Source organism: Citrus sinensis, chromosome 6 (genome assembly GCF_022201045.2).
Source record: "Citrus sinensis cultivar Valencia sweet orange chromosome 6, DVS_A1.0, whole genome shotgun sequence".
Classification (NCBI taxonomy): Eukaryota; Viridiplantae; Streptophyta; class Magnoliopsida; order Sapindales; family Rutaceae; genus Citrus; species Citrus sinensis.
Window position 1 is genome coordinate 11409461 of NC_068561.1, and position 23677 is coordinate 11433137.

The 23677-nt window shown below is 34.3% G+C and overlaps 2 protein-coding genes and 1 pseudogene across 10 annotated transcripts; all 3 read right to left on the reverse strand.

Annotated features, from left to right (window-relative positions):
* Nucleotides 1–1002: 1002 nt before the first annotated feature.
* Nucleotides 1003–23302, reverse strand: LOC102617496 (probable leucine-rich repeat receptor-like protein kinase At1g35710). Of its 7 annotated transcripts, none has more exons than XM_052443422.1 (7): nucleotides 22751–23277; nucleotides 22564–22635; nucleotides 22396–22452; nucleotides 22198–22269; nucleotides 20959–22086; nucleotides 1566–2054; nucleotides 1003–1478 (listed from the first exon to the last, which is right to left on the reverse strand). In XM_052443422.1, exons 1-7 carry the CDS (start codon nucleotides 23163–23165, stop codon nucleotides 1018–1020), a joined length of 2694 nt encoding a protein of 897 aa, XP_052299382.1. In that variant the 5' UTR covers nucleotides 23166–23277; the 3' UTR covers nucleotides 1003–1017. The 7 variants fall into 7 exon arrangements, with proteins under 7 accessions (XP_052299382.1, XP_052299380.1, XP_052299381.1 ...); XM_052443420.1 differs by having other exon boundaries at nucleotides 22360–22452; XM_052443421.1 differs by having other exon boundaries at nucleotides 22381–22452; nucleotides 22751–23276.
* Nucleotides 2294–4506, reverse strand: LOC107177367 (MDIS1-interacting receptor like kinase 2-like). Of its 3 annotated transcripts, XM_015531078.3 has the most exons (5): nucleotides 3994–4505; nucleotides 3633–3704; nucleotides 3450–3521; nucleotides 3292–3363; nucleotides 2294–3180 (listed from the first exon to the last, which is right to left on the reverse strand). In XM_015531078.3, exons 1-5 carry the CDS (start codon nucleotides 4406–4408, stop codon nucleotides 2714–2716), a joined length of 1098 nt encoding a protein of 365 aa, XP_015386564.1. In that variant the 5' UTR covers nucleotides 4409–4505; the 3' UTR covers nucleotides 2294–2713. The 3 variants fall into 3 exon arrangements, with proteins under 3 accessions (XP_015386564.1, XP_052299388.1, XP_052299389.1); XM_052443428.1 differs by lacking the exon at nucleotides 3633–3704 and having other exon boundaries at nucleotides 3994–4504; XM_052443429.1 differs by lacking the exons at nucleotides 3292–3363; nucleotides 3450–3521; nucleotides 3633–3704 and having other exon boundaries at nucleotides 3994–4506.
* Nucleotides 9199–11907, reverse strand: LOC102617202 (pentatricopeptide repeat-containing protein At3g53360, mitochondrial-like; annotated as a pseudogene).
* Nucleotides 23303–23677: the final 375 nt, after the last annotated feature.

Sequence of the window (23677 nt, forward strand, 5' to 3'; positions counted from 1 at the left end):
TGCTTCAATGTTCCCTGAGCTCAGGTTTTGCTCAGTTCTGTTTTCTTGACTCAAGAGCATACCATATACTTCCGAGATAGAGGGACTCTCCTGCATTGAGTTGATGTTGGTAACTACTGAGTCATATTCTGGCCCCAAACCAGCAAGCACACACATGATGAAATCATCATCATTCATGCTATTCCCTGCAGCTCTGAGTGAGTTCAGTAAAGTTTTCATTTTTGAGTAGTATTCATGAATGGTAAATGAACCCTTTTTAGTAGTTTGAATTTGAGTTCTGAGATATAGGACTCTTGCCCTTGTTCTAGCACCAAAATTGGTTGGCTAGAGTTGTCCACACCTCACAGGAGGTGGAACAATCTACCACTGTGCCTAAGACTCTTTCACTTAGAGAAGAGAGTAACCAACTAAGTAGGATATGATCCTGTTTCCTCCAAATATGGTATTCAGGGTTAGGTGTGGTTATGGTGGATAGATTTGGTCCAGGACTCATGAAAACCTTAGGAGGGCAAACATGGCTGCCATCAACAAACCCCTCAAGCTCATTTGCTCTAATGCTAGAAATCACTTGTGATTTCCAGAGCATAAAGTTGCTTTGAGTTAGTTTGATTGGAGTAGTAAAGACATAGGTGTTGCTAGTGATATGCTGGGTTGGTGATGCACTTATTTGTGCTGTGTTTCTGGTGTTAAGGCCTGGATTTTGTGGCTCAGTGTTTTGATTCAAATCGTCTGGTTGATCACTTGAATCAACCTGTGTTGGATTAACATTTGTTTCATTGTCACTGCTGCTTGCCATAGCTAAAGGAATGGCTCTGATACCAACTTAAATTCTGGAGGATTGCTTAGTATTACAAGCAGAGTGAACAAGACAAAGTATTCCTTCTTATTATTTCTTGCTTGACTGCTGTATTACAGAGCAATTGTAGTATATATAGAGACAAGAAAACAATGACAGCTAATAAAGAATATTACACGGAAAAACCAATTTGTCAGACTGCCAATCATGAGCCAATCATTTTAGAATTCTAGAATCTTCAGCTGCTCCATGCTTATGTGCTGATATTCTTCAGCACAGCTGTTCTGCCAGCTCAATAATCCTGACTCATCTTCCATGTCAGCTGGCTGTAGATTACAGAAGCTTAGGTGGCATGCCAGCTTGGATTCAAGGTCAATCTTTGACTCTTCACAACTGCTGTTTTCAACAATGCCTTGCATTGTGGGTCGAGATTTCGGTTGAGAACGCACGCAAGCAAATGCTATTGTTGAAACAAGAATAATATTTTGAACGATCTTTTGATTCACTGGCGGCAAGAGACGTTGGTCTAAAATATCGATCAACATGATTTTTGGATCCAATGATGATGATGATAATGATGAGAGGAGTTCTCCTGGATGTGTTCCCATCAATATTTCGAGTGCCACTACCCCAAAACTATAAACATCACATTTCTCTGTCACAACCATAGTGTAAGCAAGTTCTACATGAAAAGAAAAGGTGTAAGATTATGTCTTTGAAAGTAAAACCATAGAGCGTAAAAAGAAATACAACCAATTACTTTATTCACCTGGGGCAATATATCCGTAAGTGCCCGCTCGTAGGGTTCTATTTGATGAATCAACATGTAGAAGTCTAGCAGTGCCAAAATCTGCAACAAATGCCTCCAAATTTGAGTCGAGTAGAATGTTGTTGCTTGATATGTCGCGGTGAACAATTGACAGAGTGCAGTCGTGATGCAGGTACGACAAAGCATGAGCCACACTCTTCACGATGTTCACTCTTTTAGTCCAATTCAACTCAATAGCTTCGTCATCATGGCGTAAAACACAGAACAAGCTTTCTCTTTCCATGTACTCATAAATCAAAAACATGCATTTTTTGTGCAAACAAAAACCATAAAGTTTCACAATGTTCCGATGTCGTACAGTGGAGAGTACATGAGCCTCGTTTTGGAAACTCTTGACAAAAGCTGAATCCTCTGTTTCAGAATGGTGAAGCTTCTTCAAAGCAACAACTTTTCCGTCTGGTAGCTCTGCCTTGTAAACACTGCCATAACCTCCAGTTCCGATGCAATATTTAATATGAAAATCTTCAGTTGCATTAATCAAATCTTCATATAAAATTTTACCATCATAATTCCACACCGAAAACACATCTCCATTCTTGGCAGCTCTTGAGTTGAGTTTCAGAGTTTTATTCTGACGTTTAAGGAGTAATATGAATCCTAATATAAAGAAGGCGAGAACTAGACTGAGAGGAAGAAAAATTTTAACAAACAGAATGATTGAAGGTGGATGCTTCTGACTTTGAGAGCAAGAAGGAAAACCTTCAACATGGCCGCAAAAACCATTGTTGCCGGCAAAACTCTTTGGTGGATTATCCCGCAAATTAGAAGGAATTTCACCTTCCAAACTGTTGAATGACATGTCTGAATGCATTGGATAGAGAGTCTTAGGTATGGTGCCTGAAAGGTTATTGTGGGAAGGTCCAAGTTTGAAGCAATAAAATTTCTCCCATTTCTGGGGGAATAGTTCCATCCAAACTGTTGTGGTTCAATGTTAAATTCTTTAACTCTGAGCAGTTGCCAATCTCAGTTGGAATAGAACCACCAAGTTTATTTTTAGAGAGGTCGAGATACTTAAGGTTGAAGAGTTTTCCAATTGCAGAAGGTATCTGCCCTGAAAGTAAGTTTGAGGAAAGGTTGAGATTTTTGAGTTAGGATAACTTGGTGAGCTCATCTGGAATGATACCATGTATTTTATTATCAGATAAGTCTAACTCCTCTAGAGCACTAAGACTCCCTATTTCTAGTGGAATGGAGCTGTGGAGTTGGTTAGAACTGAGATCCAATTGGAGCAAGCTGGTTAACTGACCTAGAGTTGAAGGAATAGCTCCGGTTAGCTTGTTAACTTTGATAAACAAATAAGTCAAATTCTTTAGATGTCCTATTTCTCGTGGAATTGTGCCATTGAACTGGTTGAAACCAAGATATAAAACCTCAAGGTTTGTTAAACGAAATAGGGTTGAAGGAATAGGCCCACCTAATGTGTTATTCCTCACAAACAGTCCGATTAGACTTTTTAGATTCCCGATTTCTTGAGGTAATACACCATTGAGTTTGTTACTACTCAAATCAAGCCCCTCTAGATTTCTTAAGCTCCCAATTTCTTTTGGTATAGTACCTGTAATGTGATCGATTAAAGGATGAATGAATTTCAATGATTATTTTTCAATGAATATAAATTTAATATATAGCTAGGCTAGCTAGCCACCATAATTTTTTGGTAACTCACCATTGAGGTTGTTACTACTCAAATCAAGCTCCTTCAGATTTCTTAAGCTCCCAATTTCTTTTGGTATAGTATCTGCAATGCGATCGATTAAAGGACGAATGAATTTCAATTATTATTTTTCAATGAATATAAATCACCATAATTATTTGGTAACTCACCATTAAGGTTGTTACTACTCAAATCAAGCACCTCCAGATTTCTTAAGCTCCCAATTTCTTTTGGTATAGTACCTGCAATGTGATCGATTAAAGGACGAATGAATTTCAATGATTATTTTTCAATGAATATAAATTTAATATATAGCTAGGCTAGCAAGCCACCATAATTTTTTGGTAACTCACCATTGAGATTGTTATTACTCAAATCAAGCACCTTCAGATTTCTTAAGCTCCTAATTTCTTTTGGTATAGTACCTGCAATGTGATCGATTAAAAGACGAATGAATTTCAATTATTATTTTTCAATGAATATAAGTTAAATAAATAGCTAGCCACCATAATTATTTGGTAACTCGCCATTGAAGTTGTTACTACCCAAAAGAAGCTCCTTTAAATTTCTTAAGCTCCCAATTTCTTTTGGTATAGTGTTTGCAATATGATCGATTAAAAGATGAATGAATTTCAATGATTATTTTTCAATGAATATAAATTAAATAAACAGCTAGGCTAGCTAGCCACCATAATTATTTGGTAACTCACTCACCTGAAAGATTATTCCGATCCAGATCAAGGTATTTGAGATTTGAAAGAGAACCAATTTGGGACAGAATGCTTCCCGATAGATTATTGTTCGAAAGATCGAGATATTGCAGGTTTGGAAAGCAAGAAAAGTTGAGACGGCCAAGTTCCCCTTTGATCTTGCTTTCCGCTAAGCCTATGTCAGTGATCCTTCCTTCATAATCGCAAGTGATACCAACCCAACCGCAATGATCTGAAGTATTGTGAGGAATCCTGTCCTTCCACCAGCCGCTGTTGAGTAAAGCTTGTCTTTCTATTTCAGATGCTGCAACATGAATACTAATGTTGGTAGCAGATGCAACATGGACTATCAAAAGAGTAAGGGCAGCCCATATGAATACGATGACTGCTCTGCAAGTATTGAAGAAACCACACTCCATGTTTAAGATAGTTTCAACAAAGCTAGGTTCAAGCTAAAATGATTTTTGGATTTTGTTCATGAACAAACCTGCGGGTGACTAAACTCTGCCTACTTAAATAATTTTGAGATGATGGACTAATTCATATATTTTTACGTATGTACATAATTCATGTTTTATTAACGCGGTTTCAGTAAAATTACAGTAAAAGAAGAGCAGACAGTAAAGCATCAGACAACGTTTTAAGTTTGAAATGAATAAATCGATCGTGATGTGTCTTTAGACCGAGTCCAGATGATATTATTACTTTTTTTTTTCTCTTGGGGTCACATGCACGTTTTTCCTTCATTTGACAAGTGTAGAGACTTCTATAAAACAATTAAAGCTATTCACAAATTGAATAATGAATCACTTTTCCTATTATGTAGAAAGTGGTTTGATTTCTTGAGAAAACAGACACCATGTTTAACATTATTTCAACCAAGGTTGATGGGAAATGACTCTGCTCTGGCCAAGAATTTTTTATTTTATTTTTTCGTAATATAGGTATGGGTACTAGGTATTCAAAATCGATTTTTTAGCCCTTATATTTTTTAGGATTCGAACTCTCTAATTAAATCTGCTTGAAACCTCTCGGGCAGGGTCCTGAGGGAGGCTAAGACTAAAATTGATGAGTAGTTGATCTCTTAACTTTGAGTTGATATATTATAAAGAAAATGTTTTCCTATATACTATACATATTCGTGTTTCATGTACCCAACTTTTTCTGAAACGCGGTTTTAAAAAAGTTGCGGAAGAAGCAGAGAAGAAAGTAAATTAATTAAAGCATCGAACATAGTTTTGATTTTGAAATTAATAAGTCAATCGTCATGCCTTTAGACCGAATCCAAATTATATTCTCTTTACATTCGTAAAGCATAGTTTTCTTCTTATTTTTTGGGGTGGTGCCCCCAGGATTTTAGAGGTTTAGACCATGGATTGGGACAATAACACACTGGCTTTAGCCACACAAATCTACTTAAAATTATAGCACTTGGCTACTTAGGGGGCTTTTGTAACCTTGTTTTAGACAAAAAAAAATGATGTTTATGATAGTAATATTTTTAAAAATTTAAATGCATGCCTTAGTTTTTTTTTTTAAATCAAAATTATATATAAAAATGAAAAGAGCAAAAACACGTTTGGTTACATTTTCTCACCGACAAAGTCACACTTGGTTTTTCTAATTTACTGTTTAAGTTTGAAAATTACTCTACTACTTACATTTCATTGAATAATCACCTTCACTTTATTGCAGTACTTTTTCAATGACTAAAACTTTAAGAGTGCTGATGTTTGCCCCGGGTCAAACCCCGAACTTGAAAAAACGACACCGTTTTAAGGATCAATTTTTGTTAAGACAGATGAGCTCATTTCTTCACGCAACGATGCCGTTTTGAGGACTAATCTTTGGCTTTAACTTCATCCAATAAGATAGAAGCAAAGAAAACATGAATGAGGCAAGACAGAAACTTGATGCTTTAATTCAATAAACAAAAACAATAAAAATTAAAAAACAATAATTTTGTGTCTTTTAGTTCCAGCAATGAAGTTCATCATCAACAGTACAGACTCTTTATCTCAAGCACCGGAATTAGTCAAATGTCTTTGGGAAGAAATATCCTCGTCTTGAAACTTATCAGCAAACCTTCAAATTTGGGTTATGAATGAGATGAAGAAGGTCGAAGCATTGCAGTTATGCACAGTCATGCAGAGACTTTCAAACTAATATATTTTTCATTAAGATTTTATTTGTTAAAAATCTTAGCCAGTACAGCACCGCTGCAGTGACGATGGCGACAACAATGGGTTTCTTGTTCAGACCCCTCTGCATATCCACAACCTCCACAATCCTCTCAAAATACCAACTCCGTAAACCCCACCTCACTTCTATCCCCACCCGTCGGCTCTTCTTCTCTCACAATTTCTCCTCTCTAGCTCTCACACCCACAACAGTCACTACTAAAGCCTTCGCCCCAACTCTCTGTTCCCCACAACCACAGGACCAACAAGAAGAGCAAGAGCAATAATTGCTCCTCAACTTGTTCTTGAGATTTGAGAACCAATTTAACGGTGCGTTTTTAACTTAATAAAACGGTGCGTTCAGTTCAGGGTTTGACCCGGAATTTGACCCGGGGCAAACATCATTTTCCAAACTTTAACTCTAACTCATGCACATGAAAAATTGAAGTCAAAGTTCTACAGGAATTTCTAAAAATGTTTTTTTTTTTTTGATACGGAAACATTGACCATTTGAAAAACAGCTTCAATGAAAGGTACCTTAATGCCGTGAAACACATTCAAGGATTAACAAACTACATGGATCAAGCAACCAAATTCATTCCTTGTTTTCAAAGTTTTTGGATTGAAATTTCTTGAAAAAGCAAGTTTTGGTAATGGACAGGTTCTGTTTAAACAAATTGACGTTTAAACAAACCACATCCATCTGATCCTAAGATTTTGTTATTATAAGAAATACGAAAAGTCAAAGAAGAAATGCTGACATCATGAATCCTGCAGCATGATCGTGAAAATTCAAAGAAAAAAATGTCGGTGTCATGAATCTCGAGGGAAGATCATAATTCCTACAGCAGAGTTATGAAAAATCAAAGAAGAAATGCTAGTGTCGTGAATCTTGCAGTACGATCATTAGTCCTGCAACAGAGTCCATAAAGCCCATGAAGCTTGCAGCAGAACCACTAACTCTACAACAGAGCCCATTAGTTCTGCAACAAAATCATAAGTCCATGGACTAGATGCAAGATCATGGACTACGTAGAAGATGGTGCCAAAAAGTTCAAATCACCACAAGTCTGTGAGACCATGATTCAACCCCCAGCTCTAAACGTGGAATGATTTAGAAGCTCGATTCAAAGAGATAGGGATATAAATCAGTTGTGCTATCATCCATAGAAGATAATATTATGGATTATCTGAATCTTAAGTGACATAAATGAAGAGTTTGGATTAGAATTCTTTGTTATCAGTAGAACACTATATATATAACGCCTCTCTTAGTACACAAAAGATGAGGTGACTATAACAACAAAAGTAGGAATCATTTTTTTATAGTGAAAGCTTTAAATTCCTACTTGTGGACGTGGGCTAAATGTTGGATGACATTAAATTTTATGTTATATTTAGTATATTTAATTTATTTTACTAGTTGACAAGATTTTTATGCCAACATATTTAAATTTTCCAAGAGACAGCTTAATGACACTTAAATGAAGCATATTGGTGTGCCAAGTTTTCTGATGACACTCAAATCAAGCTTAGGCCTTATTAGCTCCACCTCTACATGTGTTTTTCTGCCTTGCTTTCTTCCTCTTTGGTTTTTGTATCAGATGCGGATGTGTTTTGAACCATCCTTGATTCATGAAAGACCACATCTTCGCTTATGATACACCTAAGTTTCTTCAAGGCTGTACATCGAAGGTTGTATACTTCGATCCCATATGGATATCTCAGGAATGCATATTTCAAAGCTCTTGATTCTAGTTATTTTTGCTCTGCATATGCGTATACAAAACAACCAAATATCTTCTAATTGGATTACTCTACTGGTTTCCAGACCATATTTCAATTGGAGTCTTGAATGGATCAACATGCATTTCAATGTGCATAAATATCACATTAATACATCTGCCAAAAACTTTTGTTGAGATGTATGCCTTACTATCTTGTGCCCAGCTATCCTATTAATTGCACGTAAATCTTCAAACCTTTTGCTGCAAAATCTAATCCATTATTAGGTTTTTTATCTCTTGATCTTTCTGCCAATTTGTGTTTCAATGAGTGTTTTTTAAGTTTTAAACTTATCAAACACTTTATTTATGTCTTCAACATACTTACACCATTCTAAAATAATTATCTATTAGAGAAAAAAAAAAGTACAGCTAGGCACAAGATATTATAGTACTATTAAAATGCATTTGAGGAATATTGTAATACTAGACTATTGTCGGCACTTGTCTAACAAATTATTTACGATTGATTTGCCCCTGCTCCTTGATAATAGATTTTTGGTTTTGAATCTAGAGCATGCGTTCATTATTTTCCAACCTACTTTGAAAAATTATTTTCAGAAATTGAAAACAAAGTTTATCGAACAGTATTTATCACCAATCAGTTGAATGGCACTGTACCTGCATGTGTGCATATATCTATCAAAATAATGAGTGTTTGTTACTTGCATTTTTTTTCCCCCTTTGGTATGGCTGCATGCATCAAAGGGTTAGATTCGAATATGGATACAAACTATTGTTTTAACCCTAGTCTTGGTAACTTAATGATTTACTTCAGATGGTGTTAAATATTCCTGTGAAATTGAAACTCAGATGGGAGTAAGTCAAACTTGGTTGGGTATAAGATGAATACTATAATGATTACTAAGATTACCATAACGAGTAGCTGAATATTTGGATCAGCTGAACATCTCAGAGTTATGTTGTCAAGTTTTATTTGTTCGATACTTCCCATTATTGAAGTTGAAATGCTTCTCACATGTGTTTTCTGTGTAGGGTTGAATATCTTGTCCTTGATGAAGTTGATAAAGTATTCGAGGTGGGCAACTTGTCAAAGCATTATCAATCCTGTGGTGAAAGCATGCTCTAATCCTTCGAGAGTACGCTCATTGTGCAGTGCTGAGCTCCTGGAATTTTTTTTTATGTTTTCTCATTTTTTGCCTAAACCTTATTGGTTTTACAATATCATTATCAGTAATAGAAATGCCCAAGTTTAGATGGTTCGAATTGACTAATGTGGACAAACTTCTGAGTGGTGATATTGTAATTCCATAAACGCTATTACCGTGATATTTTCATACCACACATCACTTGCATATCATATGACTTTCCTGTTAAATACAGCGAGAAAATGCTGTTGATGACTTCAGAGCAGGCAAAACATGGGTTTTAATTGCCACTGATGTCATTGCCCGAGGCATGGATCTTAGTCTGAATTTCAATCCAGCTCTGACCAGGAACTTTCCTCACACCTCTTTCCTTCATTGAGCCCATTAATCTAGCGACTTCCTCCCACTTTCCGGAAGAAGCATATATGTTGCAAAGCAATACAAGAGCGGCAGAATTTGTAGGATCGATTTTCAAAATATTCTCGGCAGCTCGTTTTCCAACATCAACATTCCCATGGGTTTTACAGGAAGCTAACAGAGACTTCCATACCACGATATCATCGTCAAAAGCCATTTGGTTGATAAAATCCTCAGCTTCATGTACACGTCCAGCACGAGCAAGCAAGTCAACCACACAAGAACGGCGCTCTCTTGTTGGTATAATCCCATACTCATTTTGCATGATCCTATACAACTGCAACCCTTCTTCTACCAGTCCAACATGACTGCAGGCTGTAAGGACACCAACAAGTGTCACATGGTTTGGCCTAACTCCTGAACTTCTCATCCTTCTAAACAGTTTAAGAGCTTCCTCTCCACATCCAAACTGAGCATATCCCACAATCAAACTACTCCACGAGACAACATCTGGATCCTCCATAAAGTTAAAGAGCTTCCTCTCCACATCCAACCTGAGCATATCCCTCAATCAAACTACTCCACGAGACAACATCTGGAGCCTCCATAAAGTTAAAGAGCTCCCGAGCACTTCCAAGGGAGCCACATTTTACATACATGTCCATCAATCCATTCATGACAAAAACATCAAGTGCAAGCCCAGTTTTCATTATGTAGCAATGAAGTTGAGTTCCCATTTCTAAAGAAGCCATTGCTGCGCAAGCCCCCATTACATCATTGAAAGTAATGTGATCCGGCTTAGTTTGAGAAGCAAGCATTAGGCTAAATAATCTGAATAATTCTCCAGCCTGGTGCTGCTGCAGAAAGCTGCAAGAATTGAGTTCCAAGAAACTAAATCTGCATTTTTGCCCAACTCTTTAAATACCAGTAAGGCATTGCAGAGAACAGAGCACTTAGCATACATACCAGTATAGCATTACAGACAGGAACATTCGAATAAAACCCCTTCTTAATAATATAGGAGTGAATTTGCATACCCTGATAAAGTGACAAAGGGCTGGTGCAAGCACAAAGTAGGGAACGAACAGTGAGCCCATCAGGTATCAACTCACGATCCCCCATTTCTGAAAAGAGTGACATGGCTTCGTTGGCATTGCTACAACTAGCAACCCCAGCAATAATTGTATTCCATGATGCTAAATTAGGGCTTTCCATCTCATTAAATACAGTTCTTGCAAAATCTAACAAACCACATCGGGCATAAATGTCACAAAAGGAACATCCGGCAAAAATATCTCTACCCAACCCGAATTTTATGCATATACCATGTACCTGCCTCCCACATTCATGATGTAGGAGAGTGCTACAAGCACTAAAAACACTGCCAAATATAAATTCATTTGGCTGGTAACCACCATGATGGAGCATTTCATTAAAATGGCTCAAAGCTTCTAACTCACAACCAAGTTTGGAAAACCCATCAATCATTGAACCCCATGAAGTTATATCCTTTCTAGCGATACTGGAAAACACATTCCATGCATCCAAAATTCGATCAAACTTTGTGTACATTGCGATTAGAGCATTCTGTGAAATAAGATGAGAACCATGTTCTGATTTTATGACATGGGCATGAAGTTGTCTTCCTAAGCCAACACAGCATAGACCTGAGCAAGCTCTTATTATGCTTCCAAAGGTAAACTGATCCGGCATAAGTCCTGACTGTAGCATTTGTACGTACAGTTCAATCGCAGCATTTTCTTGGCCATTCTGAGAGCATCCAGCGATCATAGCAGTCCAAGAGACCACATTCCTTTGCGGCATTTCATCAAAAACCATTCTAGCATCCTCCAATGAACCACATTTTCCGTACATATTAAGAATATGGTTATGTAGAACAGCATCTGGCTGACACTTGGACGATAAAATATGATCATGGACTTTTCTTCCAAGTTGTAGAGATCTCAGAGAAGAGCATGCAGAGATTAAATCAGCATAAGTGCTAGGTCTTATCCTGAAGTTTGTATTGTTTTGCAAGAAGTCAAATGCTACAAGAGCTTCATTGTACAGGTTTTGCTTGCAGAGAGAGCTAATGTAATCATTGCTGAACTGTTCAGTCCTAAAGTAAGTTTGAGCATTTGATTGTACAATAGGCTGACTGTGGTAGAAGGTGAACCGCAGTTGGGTTTTTAAGTTTCTAATCATGGTCACAGCATTTCAGAAAGAAAATAGTCTAGAACTAAAGGATAAGAAATGTTGAGATTTTTTTTGTATTTGGATTTGGATTTTAAAAGTAATAGTAGAAAGCAACAAATGTAAGTGGTAAATTGCATGAACTGAGAGGTAAAATCTGACTCTTATGTTACTCCATGAACCTGAATAAATCAAAGTCCCAAATATCATCGAATCTTCTCAGAAAAGAATCCACCACCTCCCCAGCTTGATCCAACAACATACACAGTTCAAATGCATCCCAATACTCACAACACCACCTAGGCAAATGACAAATAAAAAAACACATAATCAACATATTGCACTGACAAGCACGGATACAAACTCTCGTGCAAACTTTTTGTAAACAAACTGATATGTCATCACATTATTGGTTGGATGATGTAAATGGAGCGAACTTCCAAATCGAATCAAACTTATGCTAAATGAATTTTTCAAGCAATCAAAATGGGCCCCTCACAAAATTTTTTACAGGAAACAAAAATGTGAAAGCTTGTAAGAGGCAATTCTTCAAAATGGTTAAAAATTTATAATACATTAGAACTACGGATACAAATGCTACGACTTTTTGCAATGACAACGAAGTACCAATGAAACACAAAGTGTTGCGATAAAGCGTGAAAGCAACGAAACTAGAAATGGAATCAGAAGCAGAAATGAACTGTAAAGCCATCATAGCAAAAGATCGAAACTGCCGATAATTAAAATTAAATTACCTTAAGATTGTGGATTGTAGTGACTGTATTCAAGCATCCTCGTTCTTAAATCTGAATTTAAAAAAAAAAATGGTTAAACAAAGTAGACTGAAAGGAATGCGAGCAGGTCTTTGAGCAGCAAAATGGCGCGCTTCAAGAGTTTAGCGGTGATAGGGGTAAAATTGGCAATTCAATTACCGAGGAAATTAAGGCATTAAGCAGACCATGTTTTAATTTTGAATTTAGTTCATTTTCTTACAAATTTAAACAGGTAAAGATTGTTTATTTCTTATTTTAATGTGATAGTATAGTTGAATTTAATCTGAGTACTATCAATATAGTATTTTTTAAAATAAATATACATATGTTTTAATATTATTTATTTATTGCATGACTAACTTAATAATATCTCTCAAACTATATTCCCAATGAATTTTAATGTTACATAATTGGTAATTATTAATTTTTATAAAATAAAAATCTCATCGTGTCTTTTAATTTTTATCATAGTTAAAGATGAAAGTATGACATGTTATGAAAACTTCCGTAATTTGATATTAAAACAACAAGAGAGGGTCTTCTCTATGTAAAATTTTAAATGCATCCAATTTTGAGATAAGTAGAATGTTGTTGCTTGATATGTTGCGGTAAACAATTGATGGCGTGCAATAGTGATACAGGTGTGACAAAGTGTAAGCCACACTCTTCAAGATGGTCACTCTGTTAGTCCAATTCAGCTCAAGAGCTTCATCCTCATTGCGTAGAACACAGAACAAGCTTCCTCTTTCCATGCACTCATAAATAAAAAACATGCATTTCTTGAGCAAATAAAAACCATAGAGTTTCACAGCATTTCGATGTCGTACTGTGGAGAATAAATGAGCCTGGTTTTGGAAACTCTTTAGAAAAGCTGAATCCTCTGTTTTAGAATGGTAAAGCTACTTTAAAGCAACAACTTCTCCATCTCGTAGCTTTGCCTTGTATACACTGTCATAACCTCTATAGTTCCAATGCATTATTTGATATGAAAATCTTCTTTTGCATTAATCAAATCTTCATGCAAAATTTTACCATCATAATTCTACACTTAAAATGCATCTTCATTCTTGGTAGCTCTTGACTTGAGTTTTAGACTTTCATTCTTATGTTTAAAAAGTAAAATGAATCCAAATATTATGAAGGCGAGAACTAAAGCGAGAGGAAGAAAAATTTTATGAATGAACCCTATAAACCTAATATCACTGCTTCCATACATTGAACATAGTTTTTATTTGCCTAGTACCCGTCTAAGTTCTATTGTAGCGTTAATAAGATCTACAAGATTTCCTAAACCACTCCCATAAAACACAAATATTTTTAAGCTGTAAAGTTGGGAATTCTGCCACTATGATTTTTGAGTAAAATGCGGGGGGTTCCAAATGTTTGAACTAAACTTTGTGAAAGGTTTGTGCTGATGAATCATATAACAAATTTCTTATATACACAATTGATGGCTATACTATCACATTCTTTTCCGTCAAGAAAAAGCAAGATTAGACACTTAACCATTAGTGCTTATAAGAGACAGAAGTTGTCTGAAAAAGCAGATTCCCTTGTTGGATAATCTTTGAAAAACTTATACAACGCTTGCATGGGAAACTTTCTTTATGTTCAATGGATTGAATAAGATTTTGATGTTATCTTAAAGTTCAAGAAAGGTGCGAGAGTTCTTTCACCACTTTCCCTCAAATTAATAAACAGCATGATTGTTATTCCATATACGTGTACAACTGATATCATATCTTTATTCTTTTTTTTTTTTTTTGTAAATCATCCGGTGTCCTGCAACCACATTGGGTCTCGACTAATCCAGATTCGGGGTATAGTAATAGTTAAAGCTCTTTACCCCTCCCAAATGGTGTGTTTAGTGGGGATCGAACTCAAGAGCTCTTTCCACAAACTCAGTCTACGCTGCTAACTGAGCCACAACAATTTGGTGATATCATATCTTTATTAAGCTTTAAACTAACCATATTTTCTTTTGATTTTCAATGTGATTTTTTTAGGCAAATAATTTGATTATGCGATAAGTTCGCCTATGACTACACATCTCACATAATCAAAGGGGATTAATGTTACTATCCAAAAATCAATATTAGGACTAAGGATCCAATTCAGCCTATCTGACTTAGGCATGGGATGTGTTACATACTTCTCAGAATTCACGTCAGGCACTACCTGATGGAGACATGCAAGGAACACATGGTGTTTAGTCAGACTATTTAGTATATTCTGCAGCAATGGCTATTCTTAGAGTCTAAATATAGTAAAGTGGTGGCAATAAAATATTACCAACCGATTTTGATAAAACAAATTATTTATTAAAATAAATCAATTTTAACAAATAAACTATTATTTTAAAGCCCATCAATTTTGATAAAACAAAATAAATTATTTTTTAAAACCAACCATAATTGACATTTTAGGCTTGGCTTGCCTATAAATAGGGGGGTTGAGAGCATAGAGAGGTCATGAATTGAGAGAGTATTTTGAAAATTTTAAGTTCTCAATTTAGTAATTTCTAATTTGTGAGATAGGGTGTATTGGAGTGTTGGGTTGTAAGATTAAATACTGCAATACTTGTAACTTTACATAACTAGTAAAATATTTTCTCTCATCTTCTCCCATAGATGTGTGCTAAAAGCTAAACCATATAACTTTTCTATGTCTCCTGTGTTATATTTATTTCTCAATTTCATTTTATTCATCTATTTACTTCACTCATCAATTCACTAATAGTGATATTAGAAGCCATCAATCACAATTACTCGAATTAGAGATACCATTCACACATACAATACTATTCACATATATGATACTATTCATATGTATGATACTATTCACATACACGTTACTATTCACAATAGGAGTGATTGAAGGCCAAAATTGAGTAATTGTATGGTTTTGTACATATTTAGAAAAGTTTTGTTACTAAGACGATGAGACTCCAAGGAGTTTGGGTTTTTAGTTGAACCATTGTGACCTCCAATCTATCCTTGGAACTATCTTGTTGTGCAATTTTGCATATACTAGCATTTCGACTATTCAAGCCAAAGTCAAAGTTGCGACAAGCACTTATTTGCGCCATATCAATGCTTGAATTCACTTTTGGACCTTACTCTTTGAATCACACAATAAAATCAAGCGAATTGCATATCAATTAGTTTGAATTTCTATTCAATCTCAATTTTACTTCAATCAAGAAAAAGTCTATTCTTCTTACACGTGGCTTGGTGAAATTTCTGCCTTAAACATTTGAATAGAAATTCGGACTAATTGGTCTGCAATCTGCTTGATTCTGTTTTATGGTTTGAAAAGGAAGGTTTAAAAGAATATTCAGGCATTGATATGGCCCAAATAAGCTCTTGTTGAAACTTTGACTTCGGCTTGAATAGTTGCAAGTGATAATATGTATGAAATTACACATTAAGAAAGTTTCGAGGAAAGACTAGAGAGACCACAATAATCTAACTTAAAACACAAACTCTTATAGCCTTGGTAACAAAACTTTCCTAAATTTGTACAAAACCATACGGTTACTCCACTTTGGCCTTTAATGATTCTTGCTGAGAATAGTACTATATACATGAATAGTATCATATATGTGAATAATACCGTATGTGTCAACAACATCGTTAGTTCGAATTATTGCAATCAACGGCTTCTAATACCACTGTTAGTGAATTCATGAGTGAAGTAGATACACTGTTAAAATGAAATTGCAAAATAAATATAACACAGGAGACATAAAAATTTACATGGTTCAGCTTACTCACACACACACACACATATGAACTCAAAGTTCTCAAAATCCTCTCTCAAATCATGATCTCTCCATGCTCTCAACTCACCTATTTATAGGGCAAGCCAAGCCTAAAAATGTCAATTTTAGTTGGTTTTAAAAAATAACTTGTTTTGTTTTTATCAAAATTGGTGGGCTTTAAAATAATAATCTATTTGTTAAATTAATTTATTTTAATAAAATAATTTGCTTTGTCAAAATTAATCCGTAATATTTTATTCCCACCACTTTACTGTCTTTAGGTTGTAAGAATAGACACAACCGCAGAATGTCCTGAACAGCTAGTCTAACAAAAACCATGTTCTCCTCGTACGTTTCTGTCAGTTAGTGCCCGGTGCGAACTCTGAGAAGCATATAATACATCTTAGGCCTGAGCTTGATAGGCTGAATTGGGTCATTGGGCCTAATATTGATTTTTAGATAGTAACAACCTTTTACTGAATAAGCTATTAAATACGTCCGATAGGCGATCGACAATTTATGAATTATAGAAACTGATATGTCAGCAAATCATTGCTTGGATGATGTACATGGGCGCACTTCCAAATCGAATCAAACTTATGCTAAATGAGTTTTTCAAGCCATCAAAATGGGCCCCTTACAAAAATTTTTACAGGAACAAATTTTGAAAGCTTGTAAGAGGCAATTCTTCAAACAAGAAGACTGCATAATGATTTAAAATTTATAATACATTAGTACAATGGATACGAACTTTAAATTTATAATTGATATGATGTTTTGCAATGACAACGAAGTACCAATTAAACACAAACTTTTGCCATAAAGCATGAAAGCAATGAAACTAGACATGGAATAAGGAAGCAGAACTGAACTGTAAAGCCATCATAGCGAAAAATTGAAACTGCAGGCAATTTAATTAAATTACCTTAAGATTGTTGGATTCCAGTAGACTGAAAGTAATGCGCGCAGTTTTTTGAGCAACAAAATGGCGCGCCTCAAGAGTTAAGCTGTAGTAAGGGTAAAATTGGTAGTTCAATTACAGATACGACGTCGTGCTTTCGACATTAAGCAGACCTATGATGTTTTAATTTCGAATTTAGTTCGTTTTCTTAAGTATCTTACGTTTTATCCCCTAGTTTAAACTTTAAAGATAGTTTACTTTCTTTTTTAGTGAGGTTATACAAACAAGCATTGAATGTATAATACTATAATGTGTAGTTGAATTTAATATAACTATTATTTATATAGAAAATTTTGAAAATAAATACATATATGTCATGAGTAGTGCTACACATCCTAAATTATTTATTTCAAATAATTATTTCAAATTATGTGGTATTTATTAATTGGTTAATGAGGATAATACAATTAATTCACTTGAATCTTGTAAAAAATTACCAACCAATCAATCAATGACACACCATTTGGGATGAAATTTGGGATTGAATATTTGTAATGTCTATCATTATCGATATGTCATAATATTATTTACTTATTTTATAACATATTGAACAATATTCTTGAACTTTTATGTTATACAATTGATAGTTACTAAAGTAGTTATTAAATTTCATAAAATTAAAATCTCACTTTTTCCCATACGAAAAAAAGGACAACTACACCTCAAGATTTGCGGAAATTGTCACAAAGATCCTCAAGTTTTTAATAAGGGACACCGAGATGTCGTTTGAGCATAATACCTTTTGACTTTATAAACTCTAAATAAATTGACCTTAAAATTTTATAACAAATAAAAATTTGACATTGCAATAAATGTAATAATATATCAAATTTAAAATAATTTTAATATTTAATTTTTTTATATTCTACAATATATTAGAACTATTTTATTATATTAAAGTAATTTTTAATAATAAATAGAAACATAATATTAAAATATATTAACTAATTTAAATTAAAATTATTTTGAATATAATGTAAAAATAGTTTTAACTTTAGTAATTGGTAGATATTTTGTTAATTGTAAAATATATTTAACCCAAAGATTTATTTAAAGTCTTTATAAAAGATAAAAATATATTATTAAAATAAATATAATAATTTAAAATTTTAATATTATTTTAAATGTTAAAAATAGTTTAATATTATTAGTATACCAAATAAATTATATTATTTATATTAAATTTGTATTAATTAAAAAAATTAAAGTTAATTTTCTAATTCTTATATTCAAAGGATATTATATATGGTAAAAAGAATATTTTGGAGTCCCTTTTTAAAAACTTATATGTTATTGTGACCATTTCTTTATCATAGTTAATTGTGGGCACATGCAATAACATGGGAACTTTTCCTAATTTCATATTAAAACGAGAAGTGAGGATCTTTATCCTCGTAAAATTCTAGATTGAATACCTTAAAACACCTGTTACCATAAGCATGCATTTAATTTTGATCAGGATTAATTCGCTCATGATTTAATATTGCAATGAGTGAAATTTTAAGCGAAAATTGATAATTAATAAGTTATAAAAAATTAGATATTACTCATAAATTATTACTAAAAGAGAGAGTTTTATATATAAATATATATATATATATATACATATATATATATTAACTGGAAAATTAATTTGTGTGTATATGCATTAGATTCATGGGTGGAAGGAGAAGTACAATAAGAAAGAAAGAACGTTCATCATCGTCACGCTCAGAGGGCTTGAGAAGAAAATGGGAGGAAATGAATCTTGATATTCTTGAGAGGTGTGCTGTGCCGCTCATGGCAATTATTGCTGTTGGCTGTGACCACGGATCAAATTTACGTGTCATTATGACCGTTTCTTTATCATAGTTAATTATGGACGCATAAAATAACATGAGAACTTTTCATAATTTCATATTAAAACGACAAGTGAGGATCTTTATTTTCGTAAAATTTTAAATTGAATACCTTAAAACACCTGCTAGCATGAGTGTGTATATAATTTTGATCAGGATTAATTCGCTCATGATTTAATATTCCTGAGAGGTGTGCTGTGCCGCTCATGGCAATTATTGCTGTTGGCTGTGACCACGGATCAGAATCATGTGTTGGCAATTCTTTGGACCTTTCATGTTAGCTTTTGACGTGTAGTGAATCTTTTATGTTTATTGGTTTTTCATGCTTTGCTTAATGATTGTTGGTCATGTTCTCCTAGTTGTCGAACTTGCTTTTTTTTTTTTTTAATTTTTTATTTTCTCACAAGTGTTTACAGATAATCCACAAGTTTAGTCCAATAATTGGTAATATCAGCCACTATTGACCACGAGTAATTAGATTAACGAATAATTGAATATTAGGTTATTATTATTTTACTACTTTAAAAATTATCAAATATCAAATGTTTACAACAAGTATTATCTCCTATCATTTTTCAACTATATTTTTATAAAAATATCATTTATTACTTTTCCATTACAACTGTTAGTTGACTCGTTAGTTGACTAGTTAGTTGACTAACAAAATACTAATTTTATCCTTCATGATTAAAAAAAAGCTTCATTAAAAAAATAATAAGATAAATTTATTTTGTAAATAAGCTTCATTTTCATAATTCCAACAAAAAGAATTATGTTGGTATTTTATATCCATTTTAATAAATATATTACAAATTTATTTTGTAAATAAGTTTTAAGTAATTTTTTTTAATCATAAAGGGTGAAATTGATATTTTATTAGTCAATTAACTGATCAACTTACGGGTATAACGAAAAAGTAGTAAAATAATATTTTTATAAAGATATAATAGAAAAATGATCCGAGACAATACTTATTGCCATCATTATTTGGGTCTAAAGAGACCAGCAGAACACAAGGATGCTCACCTTCAAATTTTGAAATCCTTTCATGGGATATTGTCAGATTCATGAAGCCAAAACATTTCTTAGTTTCTCAGCTCTGAAATGGAAATTTCTTTGAGAGCTTTTTGCATTGGTGTCTTTCCCGCAAGAAGTTCCTAAGAAATGCGTTGCATTGTGGGTCGAGATTTCGGTTGAGAACTCAAGCAAGCAAATGCTATTGTTGAAACAAGAATAATATCTTGAACAATCTTTTGATTCACTGGAGGCGAGAGACGTTGGTCTAAAACATTGATCAACATGATTTTTGGGCCCGACGATGATGATAATGATGAGAGGAGTTCTCCTGGATGTCTTCCCATTAATATTTCGAGTGCCACTACCCCAAAGCTATAAACATCACATTTCTCTGTCACAACCATAGTGTGGGCAAGTTCTACATGAAAAGAAAAGGTGTAAGATTATGTCTTTGAAAGTAAAACCATAGAGCGTAATAAGAAATACAACCAATTACTTTATTCACCTGGGGCAATATATCCGTAAGTGCCCGCTCATAGGGTTCTATTGGATGAATCGACATGTAGAAGTCTAGCAGTGCCAAAATCAGCAACAGATGCCTCCAAATTTAAGTCAAGTAGAATGTTGTTGCTTGATATGTCGCGGTGAACAACTGACAGAGTGCAGTCGTGATGCAGGTACGACAAAGCGTGAGCCACACTCTTCACGATGCTCACTCTTTTTGTCCAATTCAACTCAATAGCTTCGTCATCATCGCGTAAAACACAGAACAAGCTTCCTCTTTCCATGTACTCATAAATCAAAAACATGCATTTTTTGTGCAAACAAAAACCATAAAGTTTCACAATGTTCCGATGTCGTACGGTAGAGAGTACATGAGCCTCGTTTTGGAAACTCTTGACAAAAGCTGAATCCTCTGTTTCAGAATGGTGAAGCTTCTTCAAAGCAACAACTTTTCCTTCTGGTAGCTCTGCCTTGTAAACACTGCCGTAACCTCCAGTTCCGATGCAATATTTGATATGAAAATCTTCCGTTGCATTAATCAAATCTTCATATAAAATTTTACCATCATAATTCCACACTGAAAACACATCTCCATTCTTGGCAGCTCTTGAGTTGAGTTTCGGAGTTTTATTCTGACGTTTAAGGAGTAATATGAATCCTAATATAATGAAGGGGAGAATTAGACTGAGAGGAAGAAAAATTTTAACAAACAGAATGATTGAAGGTGGATGCTTCTGACTTTGAGAGCAAGAAGGAAAGCCTTTAACATGGCCACATAAACCATTGTTGCCTACAAAACTCTTTGGTGGATGACCCTGCAAATAAGTGGGAATTTCACCTTCCAAACTGTTGAATGACATGTCTAAATACATTGGAGGGAGAGTCTTAGGTATTGTGCCTGAAAGGTTATTGTGAGAAAGGTCCAAGTTTTGAAGCCATAAGATTTTTCCCATCTCTAGCGGAATACTTCCATTCAAACTGTTGTGGTTCAATGTTAAATTCCTCAACTCTGAGCAGTTGCCAATCTCAGTTGGAATAGAACCACTAAGTTTATTTTTAGAGAGGTCTAGAGATGCAAGGTTGAAGAGTTTTCCAATTGCAAAAGGTATTTGGCCTGAAAGTAGGTTTGAGGAAAGGTTAAGATATTTGAGGTGGGATAACTTGGTGAGCTCGTCTGGAATGATACCACATATTCTGTTATCAGATAAGTCTAAATAGCTTAGAGCACTAAAATTCCCTATTACTAGTGGAATGGAGCTGTGGAGTTGGTTAGAACTGAGATCCAAAATCTGCAGGCTAGTTAAACGACCTAGAGTTGAAGGAATATGTCCAGTTAGCTTGTTACCTCCGAGAGACAAAGAAGTCAAATTCTTTAGATTTACTATTTCTCGTGGAATTGATCCATTGAACCGGTTGAAACCAAGACTTAAATACTCAATGTTTGTTAAACGAAACAGGGTTGAAGGAATAGGTCCGCCTAGGTTGTTAGCGTCCATAGACAATGCAGTTAGACTTTTTAGATTCTCGATTTCCTGAGGTAGTACACCACCGAGTTTGTTACTACTCAAATCAAGCTCCTTTAGATTTCTTAAGCTCCCAATTTCTTTTGGTATAGTACCTGCAATGTGATTGATTAAAGGACGAATGAATTTCAATTATTATTTTTCAAAGAATATAAATTAAATATATAACTAGGCTAGCTAGCGAACAAAATTAATTGATAACTCACCACTGAGTTTGTTACTACTCAAATCAAGCCACTGTAGATTTCTTAAACTCTCAATTTCTATAGGGATAGTACCTACAATGTGATTGATCAAAGAAAGAATGAACATCAATGATTTTTTTTTAATGAATATAAATTAAATATATAGCTAGGCAAGCTATCTACCAAAATAAATTGGTAACACACCACTGAGTTTGTTACCATCCAAAGAAAGAGTCTCTAGATTTCGTACACTCCCAATTTCTATAGGGATAGTACCTGCAGTATGATTGATGAAAGGAAGAATGAATGTCAATGATTGTTTTTTAATGCATATAAATTAAATATATAGCTAGGCAATCTAGCTACCAAAATTAATTGGTAACTCACCATTGAGGTTGTTACTACCCAAATCAAGCACCTCCAGATTTCTTAAGCTCCCAATTTCTTTTGGTATAGTACCTGTAATGTGATCGATTAAAGGACGAATGAATTTCAATGATTTTTTTTCAATGAATATAAATTAAATAAACAGCTAGGCTAGCTAGCCACCATAATTATTTGGTAACTCACTCACCTGTAAGATTATTCTCATACAAATAAATGTATGTAAGGTTTGAAAGAGAATCAATTTGGGATGGAATGCTTCCCGATAGATTATTGCTCCCAAGATCGAGATATTGCAGGTTTGGAAAGCAAGAAAAGTTGAGACGGCCAAGTTCCCCTTTGATATTGCTTTTCTGTAAGCCTATGTCAGTGATCCTTCCTTCATAATCGCAAGTGATACCAACCCAACCGCAATGATCTGAAGTATTTTGAGGAATCCTGTCCTTCCACCAGCCGCTGTTGAGTAAAGCTTGTCTTTCTATTTCAGATGCTGCAACATGAATACTAATATTGGTAGCAGATGCAACATGGACTATCGAAAGAGTAAGGGCAGTCCATATGAATACGATGACTGCTCTGCAAGTATCGGAGAAAGCACACGCCATGTTTAAGATAGTTTTCAACAAAGCCAGGTGCAAGCTAAAATGACTTGAAAACTGAAGCCGACGATGCAGATAAGCGGGTTGCTGCCAGCTCCATTTCTGTGTCTTTGCTTGCAGGTTGACTTTCAGATATTTTTATTGACTTCACTTTCCACCTCAAATCATTGTTTTCGTTTCCTTTTATTTGTTCTTATTTTTATCATCGTAAATCTTATTAGTAAAAAATGATAAGCTTTGCTAATAAGATAATTTTAAAAAAAAGTTAACCATAATTTATTTTTTATCGCATTCAAAATTTTTTTCCATTAAGAGGTAAGTTATTTTTTTAAAAAAAGAATCAGTTATAAATTTTTTAAAAAAATCTTAAAATAAGTATTAGGCCAAGAGAATAAGAAATAAAAACATATGAACGACTGAAGTCAAGTTGCGCTTAAACTTCAAATGGAATATTAAAACAACTCCTTACCTCACCTTGTTGTGTATAAACCCTGGTCTCTTTCTCTTAACTAACATTT

Bases quoted from the DNA above. Each gene is read 5' to 3' on its own strand.
- LOC107177367 (XM_015531078.3), bottom strand. From the start codon at position 4,408: ATGGAGTGTGGTTTCTTCAATACTTGCAGAGCAGTCATCGTATTCATA. The intron at 3,522-3,632 runs GTGAGTTACCAA...ATCACATTGCAG, and splicing joins GAGTAATAACAATCTCAATG to GTACTATACCAAAAGAAATT. The intron at 3,364-3,449 runs GTGAGTTACCAA...ATCGCATTGCAG, and splicing joins GAGTAGTAACAACCTTAATG to ATACTATACCAAAAGAAATT.
- LOC102617496 (XM_052443420.1), bottom strand. From the start codon at position 23,165: ATGGCGTGTGCTTTCTCCGATACTTGCAGAGCAGTCATCGTATTCATA. The intron at 22,636-22,750 runs GTGAGTGAGTTA...ATCACATTACAG, and splicing joins GTATGAGAATAATCTTACAG to GTACTATACCAAAAGAAATT. The intron at 1,479-1,565 runs GTGAATAAAGTA...CTTTTCATGTAG, and splicing joins TTACGGATATATTGCCCCAG to AACTTGCTTACACTATGGTT.